This window comes from Arvicola amphibius, chromosome 3 (assembly GCF_903992535.2).
Source record: "Arvicola amphibius chromosome 3, mArvAmp1.2, whole genome shotgun sequence".
NCBI classification, from domain to species: domain Eukaryota; kingdom Metazoa; phylum Chordata; class Mammalia; order Rodentia; family Cricetidae; genus Arvicola; species Arvicola amphibius.
In genome coordinates this window covers 83892242-83917920 of record NC_052049.1, presented here as the reverse complement: position 1 = coordinate 83917920, position 25679 = coordinate 83892242, and the positions used below count along the sequence as shown (strand labels likewise).

Below are 25679 nucleotides of genomic sequence, written 5' to 3'. Positions count from 1 at the left end.
ACCAGTGGTTCCAGTTCAGTGTTTAATATGAAGCCCGTATCATCTGAAACACCCTTCTCCAAGACACAGCCCTCTCCTGATTCACCTTAAATGGGCCAGGCTCTGCCATTAGACAGGACTCAAAGGAGCTTTTTCTTTTCTGCATAGTTTCTGTTCAAATTTACTTTTGGATTTGAGGCTAATGTTTTTTGTTATAAGTCATGATAGGTTATGGTACAAACCTCAGTGGACTGGAGGAAGTGCAGCCATTCGGAAAGAACGGAACTGGTGCGGTAGCAATGTCTGTAGCAAAGCTTTTAGTCTAAGGCTGGCAGGGCTGCATCATGAGACTTTATTCCAGAAGTGGGCTGGGGATATGGAAAGAGCTAGCTGAGAAGCATGAATCTGAGTCCTGACTACACAAACAATGTGACCATCAGCCTCAAGTTCTTGCCCTTAAGCTTCTTCTGCCATGATGGACTGTATATACTCTCAACAATGGGTCACACTAAACCCTTCCATCTTCAAGGTGCCCTGAGTCAGATATTTATCAGGGAAAAAAGTAACTGATACATCAAAGTTTCAAAAGAACAGGGGAGGACAGCAATGCTTCACACAGCTGGAGGGGAGGACAGCAATGCTTCACACAGCTGGAGGGGAGGACAGCAATGCTTCACACAGCTGGAGGGAAGGATGCAATGCTTCACACAGCTGGAAGGAGGGAGGATACAATGCTTCACACAGCTGGAGGGGAGGGAAGATGCAATGCTTCACACAGCTGGAAGGAAGCATGCAATGCTTCACACAGCTGGAAGGAAGCATGCAATGCTTCACACAGCTGGAGGGAGGGAGGATACAATGTTTCACACAGCTGGAGGAAGGGGGGTTGCAATGCTTCACACAGCTTGAGGGAGAGACGATGGAAAGCTTCACACAGCTGGAGGGAGGGATGATGGACTGCTTCGCACAGCTGGAGGGGGGGGCAGAATGCAATGCTTCACATAGCTGGAGGGAGGGAAGTCCGACAAGATGTGGCTATGAGAAACTACATAATTCTCTCACCTGGGCTGTGTTTCTAACAGGCAAATGAACATTAGCTGGTCATGGGCCGGGCAGCGTTTCAGAGGGAAATGGATAGAGCCCAGTTGGGAAGGAATGCTGCTAAGCCCACACTGCCAGCTTTAGCCCTGGAAACACACTATCTTCTCTGTCAAAGGAAATGTCTAGTAAACCCTGGGAACAAAACCAAGGCTTAAATTAAGCCAACTGCAATTGTCAATAGCTATGAACCATAATAAAACTGAAATGCATGAGATTTTGTTAAAACCTTGTATTAGGTCACAGTAGTACAGTAATTATTAAATGTATTTGAAAATGTAGAGTCTAGAAGTCCCAAAGTAGCTTTTAAGAACAAAAACAAAAGTAGCAAAGAGTAGTCTTTCAGTTAAGCACTCATTATAAAACCACATCAGTTAACTGTAATTAATTTCCTACAGCCCGTGGAGAAGGAACAGCATTTTCAAGCATGAGTGTGTATAGGCACGCGATAATAACTGAGACAGGCCAGCAGCACACAGGAAAGCGTGGCCCTCTCGACAGACAGCGCCGGTGAGCCATCTTTATGTGCAATAGAATGAATGAAGCATGATCCCTTCCTCACACCACACATAAAAACCAATTCCCAGTTAAAAAACAGAATGTAAAAAGCAAACTTTAGATAGACTCCTAGTAGGCAAATAAAAGAATCGTGGCTTTACGGTAGGGAGGGTATCCTAAAATAGAATGTATAATAAGATCCAACTATGGTGTTAAGTTGTAAAGAAGTAGGAACAAGAGATAAACCTGATTATATTAAACATGAATTATTAGGGGCTGCTAAGATGGATCGCCAGGTAACAAGCCTGACAACCTGGGTTCAATGTCCAGGACTCTCACGTAGGAGAGAACCAACTTCTGAAACCTGTGCTTGGACTTCTGTGTATACAGGAATAGGCCAGGGCTTTCTGAAACGGCTCTCAGAACATAGAAAATATTCCCGAGAACTGATAAATGTGATTATGAGAAAAAGTAATACTCTAAAACATGTTTGGCATCTTTAGCCATCAAGGAAATACAAACTAAAAGGGCTTTCTGATTCCATCTCAACCAGTCACAACGGCCACTACCAAGACAAGAAACGTGGACGAGCGTGTGGGAAAGGGAGCCCTCACTCACGGCTGGCGGAGTGCAGACTGTGCAGCACTGCAGCGCTTAGCGGAGGACTCTCATGGCCAGCTGTGGTCCAGAGACTCCTGAACATTCGTGTCCATTGGTCCACAGTCAGTAGCCAGGGAAGAAATCAGCCCGGGGTCTATCAGCAGATGAATGGATAACAAAAAATTTTATCAGCTGTAATTTTTTCAGCTGGAAAAAAAAACAATTATGACATTTATAGAAAAATGATGTAACTGGAAACCACTGTTGAGTGAAATAGGTCAGAAAAACAGCTGCGTTTTCTCTCATGTTGAAGCTATATTGAAAGGTGTGGGGCATGGGCATATTTGTGTCTGTATATACATGTGTGTAGATCATGCCTAGACAGGATATTAGAAGGGAGGAAGAAATCTTCAGTGAAGAGAAATCGGGCAATGGAATACACATGTTAAGAAGGCTTTAGGGACTACAGGGAAGGAGGGGGCAGTGGGGAAGAACAAGTGAGAACGCAGGGTAACGACATAGATGAAATTCCTCACCCTGCAGCCTAGGAAAACAATGAACTATAGAAGTAAGCAGCTGTGTGGCGCGCGCGGCCCAGGTCCACACTGATGACACCTTCAGCCCTTTAGAGTCAAGTGAGGTGGTGGGCTGGCATAGACTCATAACCCTTGCAATTGGCAACTCTGTGAGGGAAATTCAAGAAACATCAAAAGCTCTTGGAGTACCATTTCAAAAAAATAAATATGAAAAATCAGGAAAAGCATAAGATTATCAACAATATTAATATACTTTTATATCAAATGGAAACTAAGATCTCCCCCAAATGGACAAAAATGTGACTGAGCAAACTCCTGAGAAAAGCAGAAATGGCCCAGACACTTAGCATGCTCACTCGTGAGAATCAAGACATGGCTGTACCGAGAGCTGTACATTCGCCACTGTCGGATGGGTTACAAACTAAGAACATTGTTAAAGACTGGGAGACGAAGGGCACACACAGCCTCACATGGCTGCTGTAGCCTCTGTAATGGGAATTCGGCAATACGGGGCAAAACAATATCTGCATTTATTCTTCAATTAAGGGACCGAACTTCTAAGAACTTTCACTAAAGTAACTTCAAAACCTGTGAATACACTAACACAACACTAACATTTATAACGATAAGAATCAGAGCTATCAAAAAGCACAAACCAAGGATAATAAAATAAACTACTGGTATTTAAAATCAAGTGTATAGCCAAAGCTATAAAAGTAGGAAGATCTGTATAAGAAGCAATTTCCAGGGCATAATACTCAGAGCAAAAAAAGGTTTCAGTTATAGCAAAAATCTGTGCACTAAAGGGAAAAAGATAAAATAACTAATTATTTTGGGAAAAATATAGAAAAGGCAAACTATAATGGAGCTAGTTAATGACAACAGGTCATAGGCCAGCAGAAAGGGGTAAGGAAGACCTGAGTATATATTCAGTGGTTCAGAAATTGAGAAGTATGCTAATGTTTTTATAAAGCCAAAAAATAAAATGAAACCCTACAGAGAGGGAACTCCTGGGGGCAGCAGCTGTAAGTGTATGCAGACTGCAGGCCCACGCCACTGTCTCACAGAGGAGACATCCTTGCTTCCTGAGAGAGCCCCAATGGAGGGGACCGGAAAGTAAGTGGAAGGCTACAACCGACTCCGCAAAGATCAAAGATAAGTCATGCGTGCATCTATGTGTGCATATATCTGTAGATAAGTCATACACGCACCTACACACACACACACACACACACACACACGCACGCACGCACGCACGCACGCACGCACACACGGATCTACCTGTAATCATACGTGCACCTGTGTAAGGATATATCTGTAACACTCACATAGATAATAAAATAAAAAAATTTAAATTAAACTTCAATGAGGGATTAAATTCATTATTCTCAACAACTTTTTATAAAATAAATATTTCAAAAAATTTTAGGGGGCTAAAGTATAACTCAGTGGTAGAGTCTGTGGCAGACCCTGAGCTCCAACCTGAACAAAACCACAGTAATAATGTTTTAAAACTATCACGTGGGATTAAGCACAGTGCAAAGCTTAGGGATCAACGTGAGAAGCCACTGGAGTTTCCAGGGGTGAGGGGCAGGCTAATTTGTTTCAGGTAAGCACTTAGTGTAGAACACACACTTGAGTCATATTCAAGAGAGAAGCAGCTGCGAGTCTCACCCTACTAGCTACGCCCGTCCTTGCTTGTATTTCCTGACTCCAGGAAACGTGCCAAGTCAGGTATCTGCCACCAGCACTTCAAGCGCATTCACAAGTAGGGGACACTAAAGACTGTGCCATGGGAAATACTCCCTTTCAAACAGGCTGGAGCAGGCATGAAAGCAAACAGGCCTGTGGCAGTTCAGCTGTATTAGAGCTGCACAGGAGCTGACAGGACAAAGCGAGAGAACCGACGCCCCACTGCGGCTACCTGACTGCGCAGTGCCCAGGGCCCTCAGGTGCCACACATCGCACCCTTTCATTTGACACAGACTGGACAGAGGCCCTTAAATCACCTGCTGGAAATAGTGTGGCTCGTCCTTAGAGCAGGCAATGATATAGAGGTTAACAAGGCAGATGTGGAAAAACCAGGACTCCAAGATGAGACGTAGGCTTGGCAGGAGGTCTCTAGAACATCTGGCTGGAGGGTGGGTGCCTAACCATGTGCCTAACGGCCAACAGGTGGTAGCTGAAGAGAGGGACACAGTGAAACATACATTTTGGTATGATTTCAATGTCTGCACATCAGAGAGCGTAATGAGATCTAGTAAGCCGCAAGGACACTCCTAACAGCAACAGCCAGTTATGCGCCGGCTTCACAAAGAACAAACTAAAATTGTGGTAGTATCAGGTCCAACACACATTACGTTCAATATGACTGAAAGGAAGACAAGCAAGGGTGAAATGTGGGTACTTTTCATTCAATAAAAATAAATCTTTATTATATAATTCTTTTTGTAATTTTTGTTTTTCCAGACAGGATTTCTTGGTATAACAACCCTGACTGTCCTAGAACTCTCTCTGTAAAGCAGGCTGGCCTTGAACTCACAGGGATCCACCTGCCTCACCTCCCAAGTGCTGGAATTAAAGGTGTGCACCATCGCCACCCAGCTTCTTTATAATGTTAGCTCTTAAAGGCCTCAAAACACAACCTGGACTTAAATGTCTGACAGATACAAAAAAAGGTTATCAGCTCAGTTTAGAGGAAATGCTCTTTCTAAACAGTCTACCTTAGAAACTTTTTTTATCATGCCAGGAGACCATTTTTACTCAATTTTTCCAGTGAAGGATTTTTTTCCTTTATGAAGGCATCCATTCTTCTTAAACCTTTACATATACAATTCATCAAATGAGCCATTCTATGTAATGGGTGGAAACAGGTAAAATCCAACCTGCACACACAATCAAGGATAATGACAGCTTTGCTGCATAGACTCCCAATCATTGCAGAACTCAGAGATTCGCTGTGGAAACAGAAGCATCCCGTGCAGCTGGAGTGCTCTGTCTGCCCTGCAGCCACGCTGCTTCCCAGTGCCAATCGCACCCCACCGGCTCCTCCAAGGTCTCACTTCACAGTTTAAGGCACAGCTTTTCTATAAGTTTGTTATCAGCAATTTTAAAAGTTCATGAAAATAAGTTTTCTACGTTCCTGAACTGAACCTTACCTGCCTAGAGGTTTGACTTGTCAGTAGCTAGAGGCACCGTGCATTCTCCACAGGTACCCACAAGAAACACTGCCAGGGAGAGATGGACTCTTTGGTTAGCATAAAGAACAGAGGTCTTCCTTCGTCGAGGGCCTATCACATCCTACAAGAGCAAATGGAGTGCTCAAAAATCATCTGGAAGTCTGTTGGGAGCCAGGCGGTTCCAAGGCATTCTCAAAGGACAAAGCAAGCCTTGCTGCGTGTCCTTGCCCAGGGGCAGACTCGGCAAGGTCTAGGCTGGAGCTGGGACCAGGTCCCTGAAGGAATCAAGGTTTCAGTTCCTGGGAACTTATCTTTTCCCTCTGAAGAGTGAGGAGTGTCCATTCCAAGGCTGCTGCTCCTCAGTCTGAGGCACCTGAGCTAGCCTGTGCTCCCCTTGTGCAGCATGGCTTAATTAGCTTCTTGCTGATTCAGCTCACTGTATGATAGGCTTTCAGCTGTGTCCCATCTTCTCCCAACAGACTGGATAGAAGATGCACTTCTTAATAAACTTGCTTGGCATAAAGACACAGCTTTGCAAGACTTCCTGAGTCCAACTCTCCTATCACCTTTATTTTCTGAACCCCTTTGTACTTACTATACTGCTAGGGTGTGATGCATGCTGCTACATGAACAGTGTCCAGGGCTCTCCCTGCCGGGGCCTCACTCCCCTAGCAGCCATCAACATCATATCATACCCTTAACCAAGGTTGTCAACAGCAGAAAAGCCTCACTAACCTTGCCTGCAGGGAGTTTCGTGAGCAAATCCTCATGGTCACTCACCTAGAAACATCTCACTGGCACAGGAGACAAGCCAGCAGCTGCCCACACTCAGTGTGAGGCAGTACCACCTCCCAACTAGTCCCCCCACACTCCTCTCCACTCCACTCCACTCAAATCCAAGAATACCTTGCATTTAAAGTGATGGAGATGTAGGACCTCACAGGCCAGGCCTCTGGCAATCCTGTGCTCCCACATGACGGAGCATGTTCTAAGCAGCTCATGAGTGCTGCACTGGGATTCCAACTCGGACCACTTCAAGACACTGTGGTCCAGAGGCACTGCCGTCAGCTGCCGGGCTCCAATACTCGGTGAGTTCCATACAGGATTAATTTGATGGTCATGAACACTGGTGTCTATGAAGAACGCCAGGGTGCTGTGCCAAGAGGACCCACATGTTCTCAAGGAATGACTGAACACACTAGCCTTATGAAACAAAAAGGAGCAGCAGCGGTCTTTAGCGTGTGGATGAGGGAATGAGACTATTTAACTCAACTCTGAAGAGGAAATGTTTTTATTTCCTTCCTAAAACAAATATGAAAATATAAACTTGACATAAGCTATTTCAATTAGTTTTTGAATTGTCTATTTGGAGATGTTTTGTAGCAACCAAAGCCACAATAAGGCATTTGAGAGAGCCTGGCATTGGTACTGGGTGGCTGTATTTTAGTATGTCAGCCTGACCCAACCACAAAGGTCAGCTGGCTGTCCTGCCTTAAAAAAAGCTTTTCAATATTTTTAAGACAGAACATTCTCTAACCCTTTTCTACCTGATGGGTATATGAGAGAGAAAAAGAAAATGACACAGATCAATACTGCTCAATGGGAACAGAACCTGAATCTGTGCTACAGTGTGAACTAGAAATAAATGTACTTAACAAAGACCTTTACTAACTATTGAAACACAAAGCCCTTCTAGCCCGATTCTTAGTGGCTGATCCTCTAGTGCTGAATTCCACACGCGGTGACAAACATGGGCTTAGGCTGCCCCAAAAAAGGCCTTGCTTTCAGAGATCCAAGAAATAGTTACGACACGAAGGAGCCAGGTTTGCGCGCTCTCTCATCAACTCTGCTAGCTATGGCACAGTCTCTGATCACAAGGCAGCACAGAAGAATGCAAGGTTTTTCTCTAATCTGCACTCAAGAAGAGCATTTTAGCAAAACTCTTACAAGCACTAAACAATTCTGTCAGCAAGTTAAGGTTCTCAACATGGCAGCACATCCCCAGACAGCGCTAACAGCCAGATTAAAGACAACAGAGAGCAGCATCTCCTTACCACTAAGCTAGGAAATGGCTTAATGGACTCCCATTCAGGAAGCAATACTTTAAAGTATAAACCTTATACACTAGTATACTTTTCAGACTCCTTGTGAACAGCACAGTTAAAACATCTTCAGCTGTAGTGACGGCATGCAGGGCTTTGATTTCTTCCTGGATCATGATGCTCATGTTCCACTGAAAACATTATCTGCGGTTTCTTCTCAGAGAACTACTGCTCATGAAAGGGTCATCGTCATCGTCCTGAAATGACACAAATGTTATGCTATGCCAGCCACCATTCATCCTGTTGAGCCAAGACAGAAATTCTTATAATGCAAAATAGCATCAGGGAAATCACATTTATTTCACCTATTTCCTCTGACACTGTAAAATGTAAATGCTCAAGCCAATTCTCTGTGCATTATAATAAAAATCTACCAGGTCTTGTGTGAGAATGCATGTATCTATAAAATACAATGCATATAGTTCTCCCAGTAACAAACCTTAATAAAGGCAAACAAAGTATAGGAACCAGGACAGACACTATTCAAGTCATTTCTATTCCATTTGTGAAGTTTTCTCATGTGCATGATTTTGTTCTTACTGTTATGTGTATGCAAACACATGCATGGCTGTGTGTCCTGTCAGGACAACTTCATGGAACTGGGTTTCTCCACCCACCCTCTGTGGGCTCCAGGCTCGCGCAGCAGCGGCTCCGCCCACTGATGTCTCGCTGGCCTCAGTTACACTCATCACCATGTTCGCCTTCTTGGATGTTCAGCCAAGAAACAGGAGTCCCAGGGGAAAGCCCCAAGTCTGAAGCGCCGTGATTCCTGTTTCCTGTCACCCACTTCCTGACAGAGTACATTGCTGTCAGCCCAATGGAGAAAAGAGCTGAGCAAAGCGGTCTTTCAGCTTTTGCAGGAAAAAGTATGTGATATATTCCCGGTGTTCCCAGGCCAATAGGATGTAGGCTACAAGCATGGTAAGAATAAATATAAATATCAGACATTAACTAAGAATTTAGTGAGAATAAAACACCTGAAAAGATGGAGCTGGAGAGATGGCTCAGAAGTGGAGAGCTGAGGTGAGAGAGTCACATGTTCAAGGCCTGTCTAAACTACAGAGAGAGTTCAAAGCCTTGGTAACTGTGTGAGGCTCTGTCTCAAGGGAAAGAGAAAAAAAATGCTGGAGTTATAGCTCAGTGGTTGAGAGCTTGCCTAGCATATGCCAGACCCAGGGTTCAAATCCAGTCATAAGGCAAAAACAGCTAGCAAGCCTTACATAAAGCCTGATTATATAATCTGATGAAAGATATCACTAGATGGATTGTACTCTATAGCTACGTATTCGAAAGATAAGTGTTTATAAATTTGTTTCCATTAGGATGTTAGTAAAAGCAAGTGGTTATTTAGTATTAGACTTATGACATTAACAAATCCATGTCTGAAGTTCTGTAGTGAGAAACGGATGCCTTGAGGATCACAAATTTAACTGTTTGGCTGATTCACTTTCTCTACTACCAAAGGCAGGCCTTGTTAAAGACACAGAAATGAAAGCTGGCAATGTGCCTCCAGTTCTTCTCCCTAGTTAAATGCAAAAGAATACACATACATTTTCTTTTCTTCTGTGTGTATGTATTTTTGTGCTCAAATGCATCTGCTCATAAGCCCTGGAGTTCACACATCCCCACAGCCCAGGACTGGGATTACAGGTATGTGAGTGTCGGACATCGGGTCTCAGGTCCTCATGCTTGGGCACCAGGCCATGAGGCCATCCTCTCATCCCTTGGTATACTCATTTCCAACTGCTACCCACGGAGAGCAGATGTGTGTCTTGGTGCTGGAGAATTGTCTGTAATCTGTCAATCATGTTATAAACGCTGATTGGCCAGGCAGGAAATATAGGTGGGAAAACCAGACAGGAAGTAGAAATGATGTAATGAAAACAAGAAAACTCCGGGAAGGAGGAAGTTGATTCCTCCCACTCCTGCCCAGACCACCAAAGCAGCAGGATGTGATCTGCCCCACTGAAAAAAAGGTACTGAGCCACATGGCTAACATAGATCAAAAAAATGGGTTAATTAAGATGTGAGAGTTAGCCAATGAGAGGTTAGAGCTAATGGGCCAATCAGCTTTGTAACTTATAGAGATCTCTGTTAATTCTTTGGGGCTTGCCGGCTGTGGGGTACCAGGCGGGACAGAAACCCAAACAATCAGGCCTGGCTCCCGTTCATTGTTACAGTGTCTGCTTCCCACTGGCAGCAACATGCTACCATTCAATGGGAAGACGAACTCACAGCCAAGGTGCAGCAAGCCTGGCAAGCAATTGCAAACCCGCAGCTAAGACACAAGGAACACGACAGCAGCAGAAGAGCAGATGCTTTGAACAGAAAGTCAAGGTGCACACATACATCATGGACGAACACTAAGAGTGGTTTGCAAGTGGGATACAGCAACCACACAAAATTCATTGGGAAGTCCATGACACAGGGATGTACAGCAGACACAGTCATAGAAGAGGGAACACAGTAGTGAATGCCAGGGGCTGGGGACAGAAGTAAGGAAACTGGAACGTGTTTAAGGGACACACGGTTTTGCAAGAAAAAAAAGTTCTTAAGGTCTGTTTTACAACACAAATTCTATTCAATACTAGCAAGCTTCATTTAAAATGGCTAAGATGTGATTTTTATGTGTTCTCACTAAATTGTATTTTTTTTTAAAAAAAATAAAAACTAAATGAAAGTAAAGAGAGGCTCAACAAAAATATCTACAAAGCCTGCGGAGGTTCAAGGGGCAGCCATGTGGAACAGGAGAGGCCAGGGTCTGTGTTTCACAGCTATGCCCCTCTGCACTAAATAACAGACAAACACAGGAGAGGCACGTGCACTTCCTCCCACTCCTTGTGAGTTAAAGCCGGTGAGAGCTAGGAAGAGACCAACACTGTCCTTGCTGAGTACCTGTGCCGAGGTAGCATCTGTCCAGGGTATGAAACACAGTAGGCACAGGGAGCATTTCACCAGGGTAACCTGAAGAGCCCTACACTAGCATCACCCCACTCTCCAAACATGAACAGCAGAAGCTAACAGAAAAAACCAACCCAGCTCTGATTCCATTAATGGGACAAATGAGAGCAGAGAGAACTTTGTGTTTTAAAAACCCGCAGGCCTTTATCAGTAATTACACTGATGGGCACTTATGATTTTCAGCATGACAGGTCCCAGCTATCATGGAGTCTAAAAATAGAACCTGCAATACTTAGTGAGTGCTCCCCACTTACGTCTCTACACGGTTAAGATAAGAAAACACCAATGACATGACTATTACCTCATCTGACTCAAAGTCAACCCCCTTGGCAGTCTGGCTCTGGGACATCCGTTTGCTAGATGCTGTGCCCAGCCACCTGAGGAAGAGAGAAACACCAAGTGTGAATGAGAACATTAGAAAAATGCACTCCTAGTTACGTGTTCAAACCCACAGCAACCGCTGAGTACAAACAACACACGGCTCCCTTCCCTCTGATATCTATAGTAATTTTATGTATCTGTGTGCACTAAGGGATAATACACTACATATAAGAACTGTGTTTGCATCCTACAAGCTGTTTCTCTACAGTAAACACTGTCTAATAAAAAACAAAACCTTGATGGTGAGAAAACCAATTCCTAGGTATGCTACCCCCTTCGCACCTAAATTTCTTCATCTGTCAAATCGGGAAATGTTTATTTTTTTAAAGAGCTATATGCTTAAGCACCAGCCCACGGTCTGACGTGTTAGCACCACCCAGGCGCTGATGCACGTCACTTCTCTGGGACCGCTCCCTCCACAGCTGCAGAGGATCGTGGGACAAGCCCACCGCTCCGCAAAGCATCTCTGCCACAGCCCACAGCACTTGCTCTTTCCCATAAGCACTCACAACCAAGGGACTGAATCACAACTGTCACACAAAATTACGAACTAATTCAATCATCCTTAATGCAGCTGTAGGCGTTCAATCCCTTCTAGGACAATTTAAGTCACCTAAGTCTGCAGCCTTATCAAAATCTGCAATGTACCATCAGACCTAATAGAATGTGAAAACAGTAAGTATTAAAATACAAAAGAAAAAGGGGCTACAGATTATTTTCTTTAAAAAAAAATACATACATGATGTATGAGCACCACATGGATCCTCTTGGAAGTAAAGTCACAAATGACTCACGAGTGAGCCAGCGTGTGGATGCGAGGTGCTGCCAAGGGCGCCAAGGGCACTGAACTGCTGAGCTATCTTTCCAGCCCCTTAAGCATCTTCTTAAGTAGAAATTTTTATTTATTAAGTTTTTAATTTAATTAAAATTAAACAGTATTTAAGTAAACAGTATCTGCCCAAAATGTTAATACATAAAAGAAAACAGTGATTCAAAATAGTTTAATAAATATTCCAAGTGAGTCAATCAGGGACTCCAGAACTAAGTAAGTCTACATCAGCCACTTAAGTATGCTAGAGTAAGTTCATGCCAGTCAGGTAAGTACTCCAAAGTAGGTCTGTCAGCACATATGTATTCAGAATAGGTCCAGCCACATCAGTAATACAGGGGAAGTCCTGCCAGACACACAACACTCCAGAGTGAGTCAGTCAAACACACAAGTATTCCAGAGTAATTCTGCAACAGCCAACATGAATACTAGAAGTCCAGCCAGACACAAAACTACTCCAGAGGAAGTCCAGACATAGAAGAACTTTAGAGCAGTGGTTCTCAACCTTCCTCCTTTAATATAGTTCTTCATGTTGTGGTGACCTCTAACCAATAAATCTCTCATTGTTATGTCATAACTATAATTATGCTACTGTTATTAATCATAATGTAAATATCTGATATGAACCCAAAGAGGTTGTGATTCACAGGTTGAGAACCACTACTCTACAGGCAGTCTAGCCAGGCATACAAGTACTCTAGAGGAAGTCCAGTCAGACACAAGAGTACTCTAGAGGAAGTCCAGTCAGACACATAGTACTCTAGAGGAAGTCCAGTCAGACACACAGTACTCTAGAGGAAGTCCAGTCAGACACACAGTACTCTAGAGGAAGTCCAGTCAGACACACAGTACTCTAGAGGAAGTCCAGTCAGACACAAAAGTACTCTAGAGGAAGTCCAGTCAGACACAAAAGTACTCTAGAGGAAGTCCAGTCAGACACATAGTACTCTAGAGGAAGTCCAGTCAGACACAAAAGTACTCTAGAGGAAGTCCAGTCAGACACATAGTACTCTAGAGGAAGTCCAGTCAGACACAAAAGTACTCTAGAGGAAGTCCAGTCAGACACATAGTACTCTAGAGGAAGTCCAGTCAGACACATAGTACTCTAGAGGAAGTCCAGTCAGACACGAAAGTACTCTAAAGGAAGTCCAGTCAGACACATAGTACTCTAGAGGAAGTCCGGTCAGACACAAAAGTACTCTAGAGGAAGTCCAGTCAGACACACAGTACTCTAGAGGAAGTCCAGTCAGACACATAGTACTCTAGAGGAAGTCTAGTCAGATACATAGTACTCTAGAGTAAGTCCAGTCAAACACATAGTACTCTTAGAGGAAGTCCAGTCAAACACACAGTACTCTAGAGGAAGTCCAGTCAGACACAGAAGTACTCTAGAGGAAGTCCAGTCAGACACAGAAGTACTCTAGAAAAAGTCTAGTCAGACACAGAAGTACTCCAAAGTTGCTACTACCCTCTTCACGTGTTTGGCACAGCCCTGTGTACAGAAAGCACAGAAAAATTTATATAGTGAACAACAAAGCCAAAATCTAGAATTAACAAAAGCATTCTCTATTACCAAGGAGACAATCTTTCAAGAAGAAAAGAGCTCGGTAATACAGACAAGGGGACATGAATCACAGTCTGTTTTTCAGAAGAAATATAGCAATGCTGAATCATTCTATTTTTCATCTACATACCCTGCTAGATGAAAAGAATTCTATTCATCCTCTCTGGCATAGAAAGATGTACTGCCATAGAACTCTGAATCATTGTTGCTTTGGTTTTTGAAGGAGGTAGGTCCCAGGCTTACCTCTGATCAGTCTTGGAACTGGTAGGAAAAATGTCATCTTCATCAGACTCATCCACCTCAATAGTCTACAGAAGGGAGGAAACAAGCAACAGGTTCATCCCAACATCTGAATTAAGTAACGAAATATGAAGACACACATGTAGATATGTGTAGAGGCAAACTACATAAACTCAGCCATGTGTGCAGCTCAGCGGTAGAGCAACTGTCTCGCCATGGGGTCTGATCTCCAGCTCTGGGAGAACAAGGGAAGCCCAGGCTGACTTCCACCAAGTTCCCTCTCCCTTCACGAAAGGTATTTACTGCTCCAAGCCCACTCTCTTCTGGCAGTTACCGAGCCAGGGCCCCTAAAGGACACAGGATGCTGAATGACAAACACAAGTGCTAAGGCACCCCTGCCCAGCAGCTTTCTTCCTAGGTTCTGAAAATAGATGGACCTTCAGTGTTTCAGCTCCAAGATTTTCCTAAGTAGCCCAGGCTAGTTTCAAACTTGCAATCTTCTGGTTTCTGTCCGTTGAGTGCCAAGATTACTGATTTGTGCTACCAAGTCCTCCTCTCAGCGCCAACGTTAAATAAGGCATCAGATCAGGAAGTAGCACATAGGTAGGCATTGAGTGTTAAGAGCCAACAAAGCTGTACGTCATCCTATCATGTTCTGTGTTTTGTGTTATTGTGACACTTGACAGGCATGTGCTATGCTTTCCCCTAACTAAAGTCAGATGAGGAAGGAGCCAAGGACCACACTCCAGAAAAGCAGCATGCAGTGTCGAGAGCTCTGCCACACGCTGTGCAGGGCACAGGAAGTGCCTTCATCAAGCACAGCTGCCTGGCATAGGAAGAAGAGCCCTTGCCTGGGTCGTAGGATACAGGGACTCTGAGAGTGAGACAGCCACCAGACCCATTCTGAATTCTCTTCCAGAATCCCAGGGGCAGCAAGGCCATGTTAAATGTGTAACAGGACACAAGGAACCCAACACTTCGGTCTTTAGTCCACACAGCTATGAAAAGAGCATCTCCACGCCAGGAACACACCTCTGTGTCAGGGTTTAAAAGTCAGGCCTTTCGGTCAGCACTGCTGCCCTTGAAAATGCTACCATACCACAGAACTAATGAACTTTTAATAACGTGAACCACTGGGCTTTGTTGTTGGCTCTAAAAGAGCCTAAATAATAATCAAGATCTCCCTAGAGTTGACTTTCACACTTTGTTCCCATTAGGAAGTCCATAACTCAGAAACAGATTATTAAAATCAAATCTCTAGCAGTTTTCTTACCTCTGAGTAATTCTTAGTGGCAATGTTTCTGGAAGGCTGCTGTCGAGTAGATCTGAAAGCTAGCATAAAAAAGATGAAATGCCTGTTACATAGTTCTTAAATAACTCAAAAGCTCTACTCACTTTTCAGCTGGAGGATTTTAAAGCCCTAGCTAATAAAACCTGGAATGATCGATTGGAAAACCATTTCTGCATTCTGGAATCTGAAAAGCTGTGAGACTATGTACACTTGAAGCACCAGAGCCCACCTATTCATCTCCCATTTTCCCAGCGTGTTCTAATACAGTACCAAGCAGAATGCGCCCACATGCTTGCATTAGGAATGCTTTATAAGACACCCGGATGGCGAAGTCTTGTCCCTCAGTCAAGTGACCTGCACCAGCCCTCCTGCCCTGCCAGCCCCACAGCTGTGCAGGCTCCCCAGGCCTCACAAGCTCTCACTCCTCTCCCCTGTGGCTACACTGGGCACATGAGAACACACCAGAGGGGAATTCTACAAATCATGTAACTTTGACACACTGATAAAAACTTTCCTTATACCCTTACATTTTGCTTTATAGAAACCTGAGGTCTGGCTAACCTGTCTCCTTGTCACGTGAAATAGAAACACTAGCCCAGCACCTGGCTGAGGTTTGTTTTCTCCTCAGCACTGTCACGTGCTAACACCAACCACAGTTTCTTCAAGACAACCTCCACTCTAAGGGGGCAAAGGCAGAAATTAAAAAGCCAAGGATTCCTTCGAGCGGGGTCTTTCTACGCAGCCCAACGTTATTACTGCTCAAGCTTCCCACCTCACGTTCCTGTGCTGTCTGAGAGGAAGGTGAAAGGCAGACACCCAGGTTCCATCTGCTCTCTAATTCACACCCCACCCTTTCTGGAAAAACAGGGCAATGAACAGAAAGCTGGCGAGCATAGTGATTTCAGAGAATGCTCTGTTGGTACTTACTAACAACCCCAAATCCTGAGGTCCTGGAAATCAAGAAATCTTTCTTTAGATTCCTAGTGGACAGCAAAATGATGAGGGAATGCTTATGAAGCCAGGTAGCGTGTATCAGAAGACACACTGCTTTGTAATGAAGGCCAAGTGCTTTGGTAATTCAGGGGTCTGGTTTGGGAGCTGGGCCCCTTCTGACTATCTAGCTAGCAACCACTGCCAAGTTACTTGGCTTATCCAAGTCTTAATTTCTTCACCTAGAAAACAGTGCCAATATTTCATGTAGAAAACTGCTTAAAGGATAAAAAGGTGCTTATGCAAATTGCTTTGGCAAGTGCCTGGCAGGAAGCAGCACCCATCCACAGAGCTCTTTAGCATGAAAATGAGCGGAGTGGCTCGGGCAGTAAATCACACAGAAAGGCAGTGGCCATGGTGTTTTTTATCTGCTCAGTCGCCATCCTCTGCTGACTAACTTCAGTGGAGGAACATCTTGCTGTCAATTCTTATTTATGGCATGTAATCTTTTCCCAACAGTACACAATCTTGTGTTCTATAGAGCTCACCTAGTTTCACCTGCCCACTGCTCTGCCTACCGTGGACATCTAGAAGTACAATTTCAATGATGCATCTTCCTGGGTGCTGACAGTCAGCACCTCCAGGTAAAAACACCATATGCATATATGTATGTAACAATCAATGAAAAAAGAATTTGAAAGAACATGAAGAGGTATGGGGAGGGTTTGGAGAGAGGAAAGGAAATGATACAATTATATTATAACAAAAAATAAAAGAAATAATTGAAAAGACCATGAAAGATAGAAATATGAAGGGGGAAACCCTCACCAACTTAATGCAATAAAAACGTCTTGTGTATCTATGCTAAAATATCAGTCATGTCTAGAGAACAAAGGAGACTAATGGGAACGAGGAGGTGACAAGGGGTTGGAGGGTGGGGATGTGCTGATCACCCAGACAAGAGTTCCAGAGCACAGCAGAGTATTTTCTAGACACAATGAAACACCTCTATGAGCTCAGAGAATACTAAACAGGATAGAGAAGAACACCATATTTAGATTTCATCTGGCAAAACTGCACAAGACCAGAGACAGCAAGCTGAGGGAAGCGGATACTTTAGACAAAGACAACTAGTTTAACTAACGGCTGACACCCTAACAACAGCGGAAACGGCAAGAGTCTCTAATTAATTAAGCTGAGCACACACTCAAGCACTCTTTTTATGTCCCTGTTTCCTTTTTTATAATAGTAATAATATTTTCTAAGAGCCTACTGATGCAGCCGGCATTGGGATCTAATTGTTTTATCAGCCAGATTTATTACCACAGCTTTGTCCCTCGTATACACTGAGGAGGTCCCAGCCATTCCATCAGGTAGCTAATCTCTGCCACACGCTTCTCTCATCCTGGCACACCCTCGCTGCCCTCATTTCTCTGTATCTGGGAATCTCTCTGCAGAAGATAGCAATTCCTTAAAAAAGTTAGGAAGCGCCAGTAACTCTGATGTATGGAAAGATTTCTCAGTTTTTTGTTTTGTTTTCTCAGTAGTTTAGAGATCTATAGGGTTTGGCGCATGCAAGGCCACAGCTCTTCTGCAAAGCCGCGTCTGCAGCCCTAAGAAACATCTCTGTGAAGTAATTTACTGACTGCAGGGAATGCAATACAAGTGAGAGTTAGTAGTGAGGCACCTCTCGCCTTTTCCGGGCTGGGACTCAAATGTGTCCCTACCGTCTGTACTCACCATCTAGAATGGACATATTCCTAGTCGTTGAGCATCTGCCCCGTGTAGCCGTCTCCAGCCCAGTGTCTGCAAACAGAATCAGAAGGTCAGTAACAGTCTCTTGGCAGCTAAGTGAGCACACGCAGGAAGAAAAGTTCAGTAAACCACACAGAAAGCCAGCAGTGTAGGGGAAGGAGACCTAGAGACTGAGAATCAGATTTCAGACTATGCTTGGTCACACTGGTCCTCCATTACAGCTTGAGAACACACACTCTAAACATAAAAATGATAAAAAAAAAATAATAACGGACAGATTCTTCAGAGCTCTTTCTGCTTGTTTGTTTTTGAGATGGGTCTCTCTGTGTAGCCCTAGCTGTCCTGGAACTCGCTCTGTAGACCATGCTGACCTCAAACCCACAGAAATCCACCTGCCTCTGCCTCCCAAGCACTAGGATTAAAGGTGTGCGCCACCACACCCAGCTCTTCAGATGGTACCACAATTTATGTTACCAGCTCATGTTCTCACAGATAAAATATTTTTTAAAAAGTTTCTTTTATATTTATGTATTTTTATATATGAATGTGCTTATGTAAGTTTGTGTACGCAGGATCCTGCAGAGCAGAAAAGGACATAGGATGCCCTGGAACTGCAGTTACAGACAGCTGTGAGCTGCCATGTAGGTGTTGGGAACTGAACCCAGGTCACCTAGAAAAGCAGCCAGTGCTCTTAGTCCCTGAGCCATCTCTCCAGTGCTGTCCTTATTCCATAAGGACAACTTAGAACTGCCTCTAGTGGCAGATTTATGGGCCACACCGGAAGTCCCTGGGTAGCCATGTTCTGTCACCTGGCCCATCCCAGAGCCACAGTGCCAGCGACGGCAGCTCTGCTGTGACTGCCCTTGCACATAAGGGTTGAGAGGAGCCTCCACTTTCAAACAAGCTCATGGAGACTGCGAGCATGTAAGCATTGTGTCTTCTGGTGGCTGCAATATTTTTATATATCTTCATGATCTGGAGCTGCGATTTTCCTTCCTTCGTTCACATCCGTGAGCGAATACACACAAGGGAAGTGCACAGTAAGTTGTGAGTCACAGCTTACAAACAACTAAAGCCCTGCGTCCATGTGGCAGTCACCATTCACCTGAGTCAAGGGTGCATGTCACAGCTACCTATGACACATCACAAAAAGAAGTCACCAAAGAATTGTTTTAGAAACAAAAGCTCCTAATTCAATTCAGACCAAAGGACACAAATTGCAACTTTTCTTCTAGCTTTGCAAATCTTAAGTATTGAGAGACAAAGATGAGTGCTGACCTCGGCCCCTCTGAGACCTTCCTCTTGGTGCTGTGCTCTGCCCTCTGCCTCCTCTGCGCCCGCGGCCTCGGCCCCGGCCTCTGCTAGGCACTGCTGACAGGCTGTCATCCGAGTCATTTGCTGCCGAGTCATTTGCTGTCATCTGTTCCATTATATCGAAACTCGGGTCATCCGCGCTGAAGGCTGAGGCGGAGTTCTCTGACTGCGATCTGAGGGCCCGGGCCCTGCTCATGGCCTGTGCAACAGGGACAGCACATCAGTGCACATCAGGAGAAGCAGCATCCTACCCCCCACTCATGCAGTCACATGGACATTCACCAACCCACTCATACTGTATGCCAGACAAGTGTAAAAGGGCTGGTCTGCCAGTCAAGTTCAAAGACCTGTACCTGAACTACAACCTGCAGGAGACCTCGTACAAGGGTCACCAAGAAACTCAGTTTTGTGGTCAGCACTTTCAGAATCAAGTGCTGAAGACTGCTCCTTACCCTATACAATGTTTATAAAAAAGACATGAGCTTCTTTTTTACAATGAGCTCAGAAGGAGAGAGGGAGGAGGAGGAGGAGAAGGAAGAAGAGGAGGAGGAGGAGGAGGAAGAAGAGGACGAAAAGAAAAACTTGCAAAATAGCTCTTATCTCTGAGCGATGAAATTTTAGGGTTCATTTATTTTCTTTCATATTTTTGAATAACATTTTCCCTAAATTAATACCTTTATTCTCAGAAAAACATGAATAATAAGTAACCTTATAAATTGTTACAAAAAGGCTTCTAAGAAAGAATTAACATCTTAGAACCAAGAATACACTTTCTTCATTTTATAAGAATCATTTAGAAAAGACAAATTTGAGATTTAACCAAACATTCTACTTCTAAAATGAATAGATTTTTCATTAATGATAGAATGTAAGCAAGCTATGCTCAGGTATCTTCACTGGATCCGACAAAAATGGAAGAAAGGGAACAAACCCCAAACAGGTTTTTAATAAAGTAGCAAACAATTCACACCCACGAGCACTGCCTCTGAGGAGCGGTTAGAAATACAGGCATCTACGAGGTGGAGAAGCGAGAAGCTGCAAGTGCGGAGACGCAGCTCCCACAATTGCAACAAACTGTCTTTCTTACCCAAAAAACAACTCATGAGCCTAAGAGTAGCAGACCAGAGGATTCCTGTGCTCCAATAGGACACCACAGGCAAGGAGAGGAAGGACTAAATGATACGGGAAGAAGCAGGCAGAGTAAGAGTGAGTGGTGGGTGAAGCTGCAAGATATGGGGTAGGAAGGGAATAGGTTAATTCAGTTTCTAAAAAGTTAGGAAAGGACTCAGGAGATGGCTGAGTCAAAGCGCCTGTCTAGCAAGCATTAGCATCTGAGTTGAAGCCCCAACAACCATGCAAAGGCCATGCAGTGATCCACACTTAAGAGTCCAGCACTGGGAAGGCCAAGAAGGGACGATCACTAGGGACTCAAGGTGAGCTCCAGGACAGCAAGTCATGCAGTCTTGAGGGGAGCGGGGTGGGAGGGAGTGGCTAGGAAGAAGGCTTGCTTGGTAAAGTATGAAGCATGAAGAGCTGAGTTTGGGTCTCCAGAACCCACATAAAAAGCTGGGTGCTACTGCAGGTGTCTAGTATCACAGGACTGGGGAAAAGGCAGACAATCTTGGGAGCTTGCTAGCCCAGCAATCAGTGCAATCAGTGAGCTCGAGGTTCAGTAAGAGACCCTGTCTCAAAACATCAGGCAGGGACTCATAAAGAACACTCCATGTTGAGCCCTGGCTTCCACATGCAGCACCGAGAAAAGACATCCAAGACTGTCCTCTGCACACATGTCCACAGGTGCACACACAATGCCAAGATAAATAGGTGACTCATATGCAAGTCTTGAAAACAACCCAAAGAGACCCAAGAAAAAAACAAATGACATCAACAGTCTAATTATCCAAAAAAGTTTTGAGAAAATTAATTGAAAACACCATCCAGGAGCTGGAAAGATGGCTCAGAGGTTAAGTGTGCTAGCTGTTGTTGAGGACCTGGGTTAGGTTCACAGCACCCACAAGGTACTTCACAACTGTCATTAGCTCCATTTTCAGGTAGCAAAACTCCCTCTTGTGGCTTACCTGGATACCAGACAAGATTGTGATTCACAGACATACATGCTGGCCAAACTCCCATACACATAAAGTTAAAAAGACAAACAAAATACCACCATCCAGACAACAAGAAAGTTTAACAGGTGAGCCAGTCAAATTTCCAAATATAGTGATATTTTATTTATGCTTCAACAAATAAACTTGCCTAAAGATTAGAAGGGCAAAGATAACCCACTAGAGGTCAGGCAGTACTGGCACACACCTTTAATCCCAGGATTTGGGAGATAGAGGCAGGTGGCACTCTGTGAGTTCAAGGCCACCCTGGGCTACACAAAATCAATGCTAAAATAAATCCAAGTGGTGGTGACTGACAGACACCTTTAATCCTAGTACTAGGGAGTCACACCTTTAATCCCAGCACTAGATGGAATATAAAATGGGAGGAGAGAGAGGTTCAGGCTGCTTAGTCTGCCAAATCTGTGGTTGCCTAGCCTTGGTAGAGGCAAGACTTCTCTTGGCTGCTTTGCTTTTCTGGTTTTTGGGTTGAACCCCAATATCTGACTCTGGGTTTTTATTATTTATGCTACAGAACAGAACTCATTGGTATTTCAGCAGTGCTGAAGCACAGAACAAGTACCCAATTCTCCCAAAGCCAGCCCAACAGGATGCAGACACAGCACTGAATATATAAAGAGAAAACAACAGAACCGTGCTTATGAAAACAGCAGAGCCCAGGAATACCTGCAAGATCGGCCATATAACTAGCAGGATTTACAGAATGACAGTAGGACTGCCAACATAGGGCATACATTAATACAACCCACATGAACAGAAGGCAAAGAGGAAGTCCCATATTCTCCTCCCTAGATGCCAAAAAGCTTTAACTTTCCACTAGTGCTGATTTAAGCCAACAGTCTTCAGAACAGGTGAATATTTATTCTACATGTCAAAAAATACTAAGTATGAAAGGGGAAGGAGAGAGGAAGAAGGGGGGGGAGAAAAGGGGAAAGGAGAGGGAGTTACCCTCCACCCCACTATAAGCAGGTGCTCCATATGAATACTCTAAAAACATTTTAAAAAAACTGTTCACTGGGGATTTAGGTCAGGCGTATAGCACTTGACTAGCATATGTGAAGACCCAGGTTCAATACTCAGCTCCAGGAAAGGGGGTGGGGAATGCTCACTGTTAAGAAAAGAATCATGAATCAAACACATCAAGTATCAAGAAAGAAAGCCTTGCCCCTGAGATGCACAAATATCAAATCTATAGTAAGACAACATGATGAGAGGGCCCTGGGGAACATACACACAAGGATATCAGTGATTAGAAGGCAAGCTAGTACCACACCTCTAAAGTAGCAGCGATGGCCAACAGCATCTAAAACCCTGAAGTCTGACTATGATGCTTATTTTTGAGTGACCACCTATCTTTTCCAAATTTTCTTTTTCTAAATACCATCTTTATTTTCATTTTTTTAAAAATATTATAGCCAGTGTTCTAATTTACCATTTCTGTGCAACAGCTTGGAATTTACTGACTCTAGGATTTATTTTTCATCTCAAACTAAAACTCTACCCATTTTGTACCCTCAAGTCCCTGGGGTCCCCTGTTCTGCTTCATTCCTGACTAAATAGCACAGTATGGCATACAGATGAAATACTACATTGTCCATTTGAATCTGGCTCTTTCCCACTCAGTGTGCATTCAGACTTCATGCATATTGAACATGTGTTAGACTGTAATGATATGCTAATATTCCCTTGCAGGAGGATATATATCCATGGGCTATAGATAGACCCTGGCTGTGTCTAACTTGGCTACTGTCAATCATACTCTAAAAGCACTAGCATATGAGCATCCACTTGATATTCTACTTCCGATCCCTTGGCTGTATACTTAAGCTGGTGTGTATGAGGACCAGACAGTAATCCTGAGTCTCATCGCTCTCAGGAGAGGTCATATTGCTCTCTCACCCAGGGGCACCAGGGCCTCCTACCAGGAGGTACAGGGTTCCAAGCTTTTCACATGGGTGCCAACACTCACACCTGTTCTTTCCTGTATGTACCCCCATTTTCTGTCTCTGGGTTTTATTCTTGCTTCTCAAATGTGTGTGCCATGGTTCTGCATTATGAATACTTAGAATCCTAAGTGCCGATGGAGCACTTGAAAACCTTTAAAAAATGTATCCAAGGCTTTTATCCATTTTTAAGTTGCTGTTATTGTTGAATTTTTAGAAGCCTTTTTAACGCAATGTAGACACCAACTCCTTGAATGTATAATTCATAAGTATTTCCTCCCACCCTGTGAATCCTTTCACTCTGGATGGGTTCAGCATCACATTTTGAAAGGGTGTACCTATCCCGTCTAAATTCAGACAGGACCTAAGATTTTATAAGCCAGAGAATCAAGGACTGTGTGCCAGACTAAGAATAGCCTTATATTGCAGTGTGTAGGATGGAGGTCATGGCAGCCTTAAACCTAATCTTTCCTGGTCCTGGTCATGTATTTCCAAGTTACCTTGTGCCTACAGAAATACCTGAGTTTCCCCTGTGAACAAGAAGCTCTACAGGATGCATTTCCCCTCTAACTGAAAGAACTTCCGTTTGTCTGTTAAAACAACTGAAGCATGGCACCAGAATCCATTCTGAGCTCAGAGGCGCTGACAAAGCTGTGAGTTTCATCTCGGGAAAGTGTCAACTCTATAACTCAAGTCCTAAGTAGGACAGGCTGAAACTGAAATCCCTGTCAGAACCCTACAGAATTCTGGAAGTGCTTACTGCTATGGTTTAATATGCTTTTCAGATTTCATCCACAAAGTCACACATATCGACAGTAAGGTCATTGTCTCATGAGGTCAGGCCCTCATGAACCAATTAATCTACTCATGGGATTGATGGATTCCTAAGTTACACAGGAAGTGGCTCTGTCAGGAAAGAAAGCCAGCACACCAACTGCCCGTGTCGTGCCATCTGACACATCAGAACACTACAGGAAGACTCTCGTTACCTGCTAGTTCCATGTTCTCCAGCCTGCCCAGCTTCTAGTACAATAAGCTCAAAATTTTCTATCCTTCTAAACTATCTGGTCTCAGGCATTTTGATATGGTAACTGAAAACAGACTAAAAAGCCCAGGAAACCTTGTTATCTGCAAATGTAAAAATATAGCTAAGCTTTAAGTTTATTCCTCTGAAGGACTCCCATTTGACACGTTACATTCCCATATAAAGATTCACAATCTCTTTTACTTATTGATTTTTGATGGTGATAGGGATGAATCCCACACCTTAACACGTGTTAGGCAGGCACTCAACCACCGACCTACGCCCTCAGTCTCAGCTCTTATAAGAAACTAAGGTTAGTGGCTTCAATCCCAAAGGACTCAATGTAAAAAGTATTTTTATTATATGTTCAGTTAAAAGGGCTAACCAAAATTAATCAGATGATCTAAGAATTTTTCTAAGAGTCTTTCTAGCACGTTCCTTTCTATTTTAAAAGCACCTTGTAAGATGAATGTTGGGAGATGTGAACCCCCAAATCCTGAATTTCTGGTGAACAACTTGTAATGCTTGCAGCTGCTCTGAGCATGAAACCCTCAGGAGTTCCTGATGGCAGAGGAGTGGTTTCTGGTGGGTTTGGCTGGGGTGTGGCTATCAGCTAAGGATCCCTATATAAGCTGCCGCTGGACACAATAAAGGGGGCATTCCTCCTTCAAGGATGACCCGTGTCTCTGTCTGTGTATCCTTGTGTGTTTAAATCTCCAGCCCCTTGCCCGAGGCTTGCGAATGGTCCAGTGTGCAGCCGCAGCACTACAGGCGTAGTACCATAGTACACAGTCCAGGCGTGCGCTACAGATGAATACAAATGGGATAAATGTAAGTGAACCAACCCTAATCAGTTGTTTTTTCCTTTACATTTCAGAACACAGCCTACAAAAAGCACAGCAGGTGCATCTAGGCACATGACTTGCGCTCACAAGTTTTCCGGTTTCAGCTATTCAGTGGCTATGAATAATCCTATGGAACCCTGAGAAGACACTGGCTGGCACCAAGTCAAGACTTCGAGGCAGAAATATGTTCAAATTCCAGTATCACCATATGACCCTGAATCCAGTCTCAGTGTCCTCAATTTGTAAAATAGGACCTGATAGTGCAAGCATAGAAGCTATCAAAATAATTTAATAAATACCTTCTCTACCCACACCTCAGCTACTGCTCAGGAAACTCTTGGGGTCACACACCAGACCTCTTTCATACTTGTACTCCTAGAAAAACGCATGATGCTCACCACAGCAGCCACAGAAACTGCCAACTGAAAGTAATCTAGAGAAAACCCCAGGAGTCAATAACATGTGAGACAAACATAAAACAATG

General features: G+C 43.9%; 1 protein-coding gene across 3 annotated transcripts in view; it reads right to left on the bottom strand.

The window, feature by feature from the left end:
* Positions 1–5210: 5210 nt before the first annotated feature.
* Positions 5211–25679, bottom strand: part of Mre11 (MRE11 homolog, double strand break repair nuclease) — a 50006-nt gene continuing 29537 nt past the window's right edge. For all 3 annotated transcript variants that reach the window (XM_038323752.1, XM_038323751.1, XM_038323753.1), the window contains 6 exons: positions 19222–19456; positions 17929–17994; positions 15241–15299; positions 13971–14035; positions 11255–11330; positions 5211–8189 (listed from right to left, as the gene is read on the bottom strand). In XM_038323752.1, the coding sequence (XP_038179680.1) occupies positions 8133–8189; positions 11255–11330; positions 13971–14035; positions 15241–15299; positions 17929–17994; positions 19222–19456 (558 nt within the window). In that variant the 3' untranslated portion in view covers positions 5211–8132. The remainder of the gene's footprint in view (positions 8190–11254; positions 11331–13970; positions 14036–15240; positions 15300–17928; positions 17995–19221; positions 19457–25679) is intronic.